This window comes from Pleurodeles waltl, chromosome 4_1 (assembly GCF_031143425.1).
Source record: "Pleurodeles waltl isolate 20211129_DDA chromosome 4_1, aPleWal1.hap1.20221129, whole genome shotgun sequence".
In the NCBI taxonomy this organism is placed as follows: domain Eukaryota; kingdom Metazoa; phylum Chordata; class Amphibia; order Caudata; family Salamandridae; genus Pleurodeles; species Pleurodeles waltl.
The window spans coordinates 1,021,690,545-1,021,701,652 of NC_090442.1; the positions used below are offsets into that span (position 1 = coordinate 1,021,690,545).

Consider the following 11,108-nt stretch of genomic DNA (forward strand, 5'->3'; position numbering starts at 1 on the left):
CTCAACACCTTACTAGTGTCGGGTTACACGGTTATGAACTAACATTGCTAAATCCACATATTACCATACAACGATGTACTACCCTCAACCCAGCCACACTTTTGCCCCTACTCAGTACCGATTCCCAACACAAACTACCACAACATGACTGTTTTTCGAACAGAGGCAGAAACAAAAAGCAGAATAGATCTGAAAGACACAGCACTTCCAGATGGAGAAGGACATTTGTTGGTTGATGGCTCCGGTCTAAAATTTCCAGACGGTACCACATCAGCTGCATATGCTGTCACCACAGCAACAATAGTGATTGAAACAGCCCAAATACTACAGAAGTCAGCCCAAGCTGCCGAGATAACAGCCCTTACCCGTGCATGCATTACCAGTGCACACGAGAGTGAATATACACGGACAGCCAGTATGCTTTTGGGGTGGTTCACAATTTTGCACAACTATGGAAAGAAAGAGGTTTTCTTACTTCCCACGGAGCACCTATTCAACATGGGGAACTAACTTCTGCTTTTTAAGAAGCAATAACTCTTCCCACTGCTGTAGCAGTTATAAAATGCCCAGCACACAAAATAACTGTGGACGAGATAGGCCAGGGAAATGCGTTGGCCGACACTACAGCACGAAAAGCTGCACTAGGAAGACAAAATGCACCAGTATACGTCCAGAGATCCCAAGCCGAAAAATGGCAAGATGTTAGAAAACAGATAAAAGACATTCAGGGGTCCGCAACAAGTGAAGAAATAACAAATTGGGGGAAAGTGGGGCTCTGGATGAGGAGGGGTGTTGCATATCTCAGAACACCTTCACCTGGAAATTACCTGACGCTTATGTTCTGCCCTTAATAACAATGACATTTACCAGCACACATCGGTTCCCGGGCTATGTTAACAATGTTAAAGGAAGTCTGGAATAACCCGAAACTACATTCAATGGCAGAAAGGTTTGTAAAAAAAATGGTCTCACCTGTCTCAGGTATAACATTGGCAAAGGCACTAAAGTACCAATGGGAGGTTTTGCTTTACCCTCCGCGCCTTTTGGAGTCTTACAAATGGATTACATTCAGATGGACAGAGTAAATACATTCAAATACGTCCTGGTGGTGGTCTGCGCTTTCAGTAAATGGGTGGAGGCCTACCCACAAAAGATAATACTGCTATCCCCACTGCAAAGGTCCTGCTGAAGGAATTCTTCCCGAGATATGGTCTTTGTAGACTGATTCAGAGCGATAGGGGATCACATTTCATTGGCCAGACTATATGCCACATTTTGGAAGGGTTGGGTGTAAAACAGAAATTCCATGCCGCATTCCATCCTGAGGCAGCTGGTCTGGTGGAACGCTATAATGGAATATTGAAGGAAAAATTGGCAAAAATAACAGTAGAAACGGGGCTAAATTGGGTAATGCTCTGCCCCTTGCTTTCTTATCCATTAGATCGGTCCCACACTCCACTTCCCACCTCACTCCTTATGAGACTATCAGCGCTTCCATGACTGGTAAAATGCAGGGACCGGGACACCATATTCAGCCATGTGACTTCATCGTTGTAAAGAACTTTGCTCGGACCAAATCTCTGCAACCCAGGTGGAAGAGTCCACTCCTTGTACTACTAACAACACGAACGGCGGTGCGGGTCGAAGGGAAGAAGTCTTGGGTACACGTGTCCCATTGCAGAAAGGTACTACCGCTTTCTGCAGAGGACATTACAGAGCACCAGGAAGTGCTGGTTCATGAGAGACCGATCCCTTGTGACCCTGACTCTGAGCCTGAACTCCAACTCTGTGACGACGGATACTATCTGCGATCAAAGGCTCCCAAGGGCCGTTAGTACTCTAGCTGACCATTGCTGAAGGGCAGTAGAAAAGACCGACTGAGGGCTCTTGGTACTTCCTACTAGTGGTTGACCGGAGTATATTTCAGTTAGTGAAGATACCAACAACTATCAGCAGTTCTTATGGTCACTACAGTACTCTCAGGATACTTGTCGACACCAACATGGAAGAAGGATACGATGATGCAACTAACGGTTCATGATTATGACACAGTGTTACCCTCTGGATACTACAACAAATTGTGCCCCATGGAACAACATATTTATCAACCCATCCCTCACAGAGACAATTAGAACAATGTGACATACAACATCTCAACGGACTGAGCACGGAAACAGTCCGAACAGAGGGCACTGCAGCCCCCCTCAACAAAAATACCAAGAAAAAGAAAAAATTATTGGGAAAAAAGAATTGTACCCTCCTGGTCCTGACTTCAATAGCAGTCACATTGGTCCTACCTCTATGGATACTGGAGGAAGTATACCCAGTCTGCCGACACCTTCTCCCACCAACGGTTGCTCCTCCTCTTGAACATCACTTCATCACCTTGGCCCCCCACAAGGAGGCCCACAGAACGAAAGACATCAACAACACCTTTATTAAAATATTAGAAGCCGCACAGAGGGCCTATAACAAATCCAACTATTACATCTGTGGGTTGTTACCTCACTCTACTGATACAAAAAGCCTATTTGTTCCCATTTCTTTCACCAAAAATGGATCATGTTGAGCTTACTATGAAATAACAAAAGTGGTTAGTTCAACAGAGAAGAGACAGAATAATTGGATGCGCACTTTCTTAGACGACATTTACAACATGTGCTGGTCTGATGGAATTTTGCACAATTGTATGGGAGGTATGGCACTGGAAGTAGAGGAATATGATTCCTCAATAGCCTGACTAATAGAGTACAAAGCGCACAATATTGTCAATGCACAGAAAATACCTATATCTGTCCTCCCTGTAAAAGGAAGATTATGTATCCGTGCCTATGGCATTCATTCCATGGGTAACAGCGACTGTTCAGTGATAACGTTGAATTGTACCAGCTGCCCCTTGCTTGTACCATCCACAAACACATATTTTATATGTGGGGCTGCTGCCTAAACCTGGTTACCAAAACATTGGTCAGGCACTTGTTTTATTGCTTTCCTGGAACCTCCTGTCTACCCTGCCCTGGAAGATTACCATAGGCACCACCAGTTGCACAAAAGAGAGGTGGATCGGAAGGACACTCAAGGATAAGTCACAAAGGACTTTTTCCTCAGTCTATTCTTCCCAGTAGGAGCAGGCCTTGCCAGCAGAGACATAAAACACCTCACACGTGTAGTCGAAGCCGTCGTGGAGGAGACCGCAGGAGCCCTGGCCCACATAACAGCTGAGATGCAGGCAAATAGGCTAATGACTCTTCAAAATAGGGTCGCCCTAGACATGATACTAGCTGACAGTGGTGGTGTATGCCGCATAATAGGGTCCAGCTGCTGCATAAATATATATATGCCGGATAATGCCCCCTCTGTCCACTTGGCAATAAAGAACTTACACAAAATAGCCCAAGAGATACATCAGGACACCGGCTCCTGGACCTGGACTAGCTGGTTCTGGTACACAGTATCTGCCTTGGTGTACGAGGCCTTAATGTTCCTATTAATACCACTTGGTATTATCCTGTTTTGCTGCCTCTGCGTCCATTGTCTCACTACCCTTTGCACCCTGATAACAATTTGTCCTAAACCACCACTTATCACTCAACAACAGCAAAATGCAGCAATATTGTATCAAGAGACTGTCAACGCAATGCTACACATTGACATTTCCTAAGGAGTTGCCCATGGCAAAAGGAGGGACTGTGAAAACGAAATTCTGTTAAGTTGCCATGTGCTCCTCCATTTCCTATCATAATCATCCATTTGCTTTTTCTAAATCTGCTTGCGTGATTAACCCAGCTGCAAACTCTGAATGTTTGTGTTCTACGCTCACATGATGTTCTACGAAGCAAGACTGATAATGATCAGACTCGCCCCAGGCTAGGCAGCTTGCGTAACCAAACAAGTTTTCAACTGCCGTCTGCAGCGTCCCGTCAAAGGTCACCAACTTTCCACGTACAGAGAATGCAAAACAGTTGAGATTGAGATCACGGCTTCAGGTTCTGTCACAGGAAACCAAGCAAACATCGATGCACCTGAGCGACTGTCTGAACTATCTACATCAACCTTCAAACGTTCCATTAGCCCTGGACTTCAATCATCAGTACGTTTTGTTTTGACAAAATGTGACTTTCTGGCTAGCTGCTCGCACTGACAGGGGAGTGTACACGCCCTATAAAAGGACGCTGTGTGCCCCTCATCGGCGGAACAGTCTCTGAGCCTGCACTAGATGTGGACTTGGACACTCTTCCCTCTCTAGAGATTGTGCTGTACTATTGTCTAATAAACATGTGTTTTCTTCGTTTCTAGATTGGTGTGGTCTCTCCTTTCCTGATTCTGAGAGCCCATAGACTTAGGGTGGGCCCTGCACCACCAGCTGGCCCCCAGGGGCAAGTGGTTCTACAAACTTTGCCATCAGGGCCGGAGTGTTTCTCAGTTTATGTTTAAACACTCACTTTTAATATTTTAATAAAGCCTGATGTGGTGGCGCACTGTCATTTACAGACAGTAAATTTCCAAGAAATGTCCAAAAACCTTCCCACTAACTTGCAGCTTTACTGATAAAACTATTTAGTATATTAACAATAATCTGTGAAAAGTGGGTTTCAGAAAACATTTATCATTTGCACATCACCAAGTAAAGTGTTCTGAATTTGTTTTCATTCTATTAAAATATTTTTCATCACACAGAAGTAGAACAAATGGTTTTTCTCAGCTACTGAAATATATTTTGAAATGTTTGTAAAGTTGATGTAGATATATAAATGTTTTGTGTTAGGAAAAAACTGATACCAAAAGCCTTTCATTTCTCACAGGTCAGACAGCTCACGTTACAAAATCCTGGAACTCTGCAGTCACAGGGAAAAGTATCTTCATTGCAAGAAGACAAATTGACTTTTGACCTCAGTCTCTGAACACAGAGCAAATGTGACAAGAATAAGATTTAAAGGCATCTTAATTGCTAACTCAGTTTCTACCTGAACAGAAAACCTGTTCTTTGTCCAGGGCCATAAGAGTCCTGGAATCTAAAAATAGCTCGACATCATAAAATGAAACTTGACAGTGGTCGAGTAGATTTTTCTAGCCCTGTCCTCATAATGCTGCACTGAAAAACATCCATCAGTTACTGAACTATAAAGACCTTCAGATACAACACTATCTAAGGACTTTGATAAAGAGCAGGATTATTAGTCCAAGTAATTCTGTACTATGAAATGCCCCTGCGATTCACAAATATTGAATGATAAGCAGATGTAGCACCACAGAAATGACCAGCTGATCCATCACCATCAAGATGCAAGAAATACTACTGCACTTTAAAACACTTATTAGACAACCACATTATGAAACTCTTTTCAGATATATTACGATATAATGACTAAGCAAAACATTGCCATGAAATGCCCAGCAAATATTGTACAATTTAAAGAAAGGAAAACAAATACAGCTCAGTAAAATGCTCATCAGAAATCAAACTACAAAAAGCCCACTACACATCATAAAATGCCTAGAAGAGTATTTATGATGCATACAAGTGATACAGTTGTAGGTAAATACCTTCCAGATTTTGAGCTAGGACATACACACACACACACTTAACCATTAAACACACAAAGAACAAAGGCCAAAAATCAGACAGACAGACTCTGGATTTGTTAATTTTTTTTATACATAAGTGCTAATTACAAGGGGTCCATTATCTTGTGTGACAAATTCTTATCCTCCTGTTTTTTTCCGGCACCCCAATGCTGCATTCTGGTACTTGCAGTTTTTAAATGTTGTAAGCAGAAGGTGGAAATCCCAAAATGCAAAGTGTCCCGGGCTAAAAGGCAGGACTGTATGAAGGAGTCACACATGACATAAGATCACTTAGACACTAGAGGCCCTACTCATAAAGATACATTTATAAACGTAGATTTATTCATGTGTAAAGTGACTTAGTTAATTTACAATGCTATTATTGAATGATAAGCGCCTTGAGACCCTCACAGGTGAGTAAGTGCACTTTACAAATCCCTGATTGATTGATTGAATGATCCTCACATACTAATTTGACTGCCATCTGTTTTGACTTTTAACGTTCACTAGCAGGCCTGACAGCTAAAACAGTGGCAGCAACAGTGCAACCAATCTTTTTTGTGCATGAACTGACAGGGGCTATATATCTTGCTCTAGTGAATAAGGCACCATTTGCCATCTTAACATTGGATGCCACCAAAGAATTTGACAGGGTGAACTGGCAATACTTGAATACACTTTTAGGACATAACATCTTGGGGGACATGTTTTGGGGGTGATACGTGAGATCTATAAAGCACCGTCTGCAAGAATTTTTCTAAATGGCAAATTAACTGCGGGCTTTAATATAACAAGCGGGACCAGGCAAGGTTGTCCATTCTCCCCGCTACTGTATAACCTGTAAATCGAGCCCTTAGCCTGTAAGATCAGAGATGAGAAGGAAATAAAGCCCTTTACGAGTGGCTTCTGGGAAAAGAACATTTCTTTATATGCTGATGATGTGATGATTTAGACTGCAGATTTACCCGCACTCTAGCAAGTCTGGATGGGTTGATATCTGGCTTTAAAAAAGTGTTTGTATAGGAGGTAAATCCATCAAAGGCAGAAATCATGGTGTGGAATATGGAAGAAGGAAATTGATAAAAACAGAATTAAATATCTGGGCATTACAATCAGTCAAACTCTGGATAAAATAGCTGAATTACATTTCAATAGGGCTATCCTTCCAAAATGTAATTTTATTTTCAATGCCATACCCCTACATTTTCCGAGATTCTGGTTAGAAAAATGGCACAGGCGAATAAACCCCTTTATATGGGCTTCCAAGGGTTCAAGAATTTCCATGAAGCAACTGCATAGGAAACATGACAAAGGAAATATTGGGTTGCCAGACTTTTAACTCTGCTTGGGTCCTTCCTGCTTAAAAATGTCAGGTCCTTACTAACAGATTTAAGTTACTGAGGGGGCAACCACTTGACTAAAGCAATGTCGAAGTGGTAAAGGGTAAAGGAGGAGCATTCAAGTTCCTGTATAATTTTGGAGAAATTAGATACTTCAAAAAGGGGAGGCTAAAATGACTACAAGCGGTGGCTTTGCTTGGAGCACTGATCCGGCGAGCATCAAGACTGCCATTATACAGTAGGCATGCCCTACTATGGGATTCCCTCAGGCACCTCCGAGTGTTTGGAGGATAGGATGGCAATTGAGCTTAAATAAGCCGAAATATCAAAATGGGTTCAGTTGCTCCAGGCGGGGAAACTCTGTTCATGGGAGGAGTTTCAAGTACTGACCAGGGGATCCAAATTTAAGTTCTACCAGCTGAATAGCTGGGCCCGGGCTTTGGGGGAAAAAAGTAGTTGCACGAATGAGCTGGAAGAGCGTTTGGTGAACGGGCCTCAGCTAAAGAAGGTGTCAGTATGGTATTGGTTAATATTGGACATCGTTGATGGAGACTTCTGCCTGCCCCAGATCCTGTGAGAAGAGTACTTGCTGAAGTCACAAATAAAACATATATGGCTAGTATCTATGCATACTCTTTATAGCACAGTAAAACCTGCTTTTTTAAAAGAAATAATTTGTTCTCCCTCCACCAAGCGTTTTGGACACCTAGGAGAATGGCCAGGCTGCAGGGGTCAGAGAAGGCCCTCTGCAGAAAGTGCTGGCTGCGTGATGCCAATGACTTTCACATGTTTGTGACCAGTCCTAATATACCGCAGTTTTGGGGAGAGATAGGTAAGGAGGACCTGAGTGTTATATTCCAAAGGAGCATTGAGGTAAGCCTTGAGACGATTGTTTGTGGGTGTATGCCAGAACCATGATTACTCCAGGTCAACAGCAATAAGTTGCTTTATTTAATCCTACTACGGAGAAGAAAAATATATAAGCAGTGGATATCTACTTCTTTTCCTTCTAAGGCTTAATGGTTGAGTTCAGTTTTATATGTATGCAAGATGGACACGAGCAGCGCCCATGCATAAAAACTAGAATGTGAGCCCCTTTGATTACATTGTTGGGAGGAGAAAATAGGGAGAGCAGCTCAAGGGCAAGATAGGTGTGTTCGAGAGATATCCATCTCCCCTGCAGTCCGATGATCATACCGGCTGGGTTTAGGTCTCGGTGTTGAGCAAAGCTTAACCCCTAAAATTCAGAACTTCCTTCCCCAACTGAGGAATCTAGCTCTCTCCAGGGGCAGGACAGATCATCAGATGGAGATCTAAGTGGTAATTTGGAGATGAGCGTAGCAAATGAGGGGAAAAAACAGTGCAACCATTCTAACACAGCACAAAACAAGAAAACAGGAGTTTGAGTGGCAGAGTAGGTGAATGAGCGTGTGCGAGAGATTGATAGTACGAGAGAGTGACAGAGGTGGCAGTGGGGGTTTGAGTGAGCGTATGTGATTATAAGCGTGAAACAGCATGAGAAAATGTCATATGTGAGATTGTATGGGTTGAGTGTGTTATACTTGCAAGTGCACTCATCAGACGCACATACTGAAGATACGTTTTGGCTTAGGAGGAAGGGCAACCCCAGCATGTGTGTGGGAGTGTTACCCATGGTAAAATGTAGAGTAACTCTTGGTAGATTGGGGTGTTCATTGCAAAATGCTGGCACTGAAATATTGGATGTCATTCTTGATACGGGGAAGGGCACCCATGGCATGGGTACACATGCCAAAAGGCTGACCCTTGCATACATGAGGAACCTTTTACATGTGGGCACCCATGGTATACAAGAGTAACCAATGGCAAAATTCTGGTGCTGGCACATTGTATGCAATTCTTGGCATGAAGTTGATACCCATGACAAAACGCTCCTGCTTGCATAAAAATGGGAAGGGGAAGTCTTGTGACACAATTCTAGCCATGGCAACACTGGAGGTAATTTCAGACATATAGGGAGACCGCAAGGCACATTCAGTCAACACTTGGGAATGGTCAGGCTTCCTTGACACAAGATAAAAGATAAAAGTAATGGAATATTTACTGAGTGCCTTTTCAGAGTCAAAACGTTTTTTTTTTGTTTTTTTTAAACAAACGTATGTGAAAATGGGCCTTAATAAAATGCATAGTTTGACCCTGTTTTTTTTTTTATTTAAGAAAAAATGAATGGGAGGGGAAGAACTGTCACACCCTCTGAAAAGAAGTTTGACTCACTTGTTTAGTCTGCCTACTGAAATTCCGAGCAAGTATTACGACATGCCACTTTGAAAGATCACTAGCCACCACTGGTGAGCAAATGTGTCAGATAGCAGAGGGGGCACTGGGTGAGCATATGGGTCACGGATAGTGTGTTTGCAGATGGGGCAGCTGTTAAAACTGACCAAGAAATAAACAACATTGCCCCGACCTTAAAATGGTTAAAACTATTTAAATTTCACCTGTGGTCAAGCGTGCCACACCCGTCATACCTGTAGTTCATCTCAAAAGATATTAAAAATTGGGTCATGTGAACGGGCCCCACCAATATTTTTGAGTTAAGCGCACAAAGCGCTTTGTCCCTGTTGTAATCTCTCTGTGGGCTTTTTTTATGCGATAGCTTAGTTGGCTACTGTTTGCGTTGCATAGATCCCTGTGTTACTTGTAGGTCACAAGTTAACATCCTTGTAACATAGCTTACTTAGTGAGTTATGACCCTGCATCAAGGACATGATTCCAAACAACAAGGCATATATGTAGAAGCTTACTGTTTTTTACTCAATCTTTTCATATTTTAAGGTTGCTAAAAAAAAAAAAAAAGGTTACTTTGGGTAGTGATAAACAATTATTAGTAGGTGATATATAAATGGTTATTAGCAGAAAACTATTACTGTACAGATACATTTGGCACTCTAACAATGCATGCAGATTTCTTGCATACAAAGCTTAAACAGGTCAAAAAAATACCCCCCCCCCTTGTTCCGCCCGTATGCCCTCCCCCAAACTCCACCCCAGTTTATCCCTCCCTTTTGATGAGTACCTGCACTTATTTTTTCCATTTAAAGCGCTGAAAACTATCACTTTCAATAAAAGCTTCAATGCAGTGATCTGATGTACTAATCTAACACGCCTCCACATGTTACAGAAATAAACTTTTTTTTTTTAAAGACTATCATATTTTGACATGCTGTTTATACGAGGATTTACATGCCAAATATGTTCATGTCTCGGTATGTGTACGAGCTCGTTGGGCCACAATGGGCCCCTTGAACGGTTCTCCCTGTTAATTTGATGGTTCGCAAACCTTTAGTGATTGGGTGTTTGTCTCCCACTTTGAAGTACAGTTTTACCACAAACAATTATGTCACTCACCGGAGTAAGTAACTCTTCTTCTTCGGAGTGCAATCTCACTTTCTGTTAGTCTCAAAGAACCCACTTAATTAAACACACTGCTTGCCTTGCTCATGTCAAAAAATTAACTTAACCGCCCCACCCTCACCTTTCACCCCGTAAAATCCCGTAAATTGAAAAAACTCATACGAATTCCGCTTTATCCGCAGACCGGCACTTACCTTCTCAGACATCTCTCGGGATTGGCGCTTTACTGTGCGCGTGAACGTTCAGTGAAGGGCCTGCAAGTAAACATGCGGGGAATTTGGCAAAACACACCCAAAAAACTCCAACTCTGATACCATGAATAGAATTCACTGAAAAGCACTTAAGTGACCGACCACGTTGGACCCCAAACACTTGCGTGCGCACCAAGAGATACTAATCACAAAGACACGCGCACAGTGTGTGATACGCGAAAGCATAGGCTGTGAAATACTACTCTTTGGGCAAGCGCGCTAACCAATGTATAACTCCTTTACAGCTGCGCGCCGCTTGGCATACTACTTAGGGGAGGAGGCACAGAGCGAACTTAAAGCGACAGAGCCCCATGATTTGACTGAACATAAACTAGTCTCACCAGGGAGGGAAGCGCACGTGCGGAGGGGTGTAGGGAAAAGCAGTCATCTTGCTCATAAATAACAGAGCTTCAATACTTACTCTGTAATGTGCCATCACTAACATCTTTTGTCACTTTTGTCATCTCGCTGGGAGTAGGTGTCAAAGGGGGATAACCTTCGAATAACCCTTATCCCCCACCCCCTCATTTCAGCTAAAGAATCATACCGTGTGGATAGT

General features: G+C 42.7%; 1 protein-coding gene across 2 annotated transcripts in view; it reads right to left on the reverse strand.

The window, feature by feature from the left end:
• The window catches only part of LOC138288363 (zinc finger protein 250-like), a 49,858-nt gene extending 39,161 nt beyond the window's left edge, over window positions 1–10,697 (reverse strand). Inside the window, exons 1-2 of one of the 2 annotated variants that reach the window (XM_069229920.1) lie at window positions 10,493–10,697; window positions 9,689–9,723 (exon numbers count right to left, since the gene is read on the reverse strand). Coding sequence is in view for 1 of the 2 variants with exons in the window: in XM_069229919.1 (XP_069086020.1) it covers window positions 10,493–10,504 (12 nt within the window). In the remaining variant the exon portion in view is untranslated. The remainder of the gene's footprint in view (window positions 1–9,688; window positions 9,724–10,492) is intronic. The other variant, XM_069229919.1, reaches the window with a different exon arrangement.
• Between the last annotated feature and the right edge of the window lie 411 nt (window positions 10,698–11,108).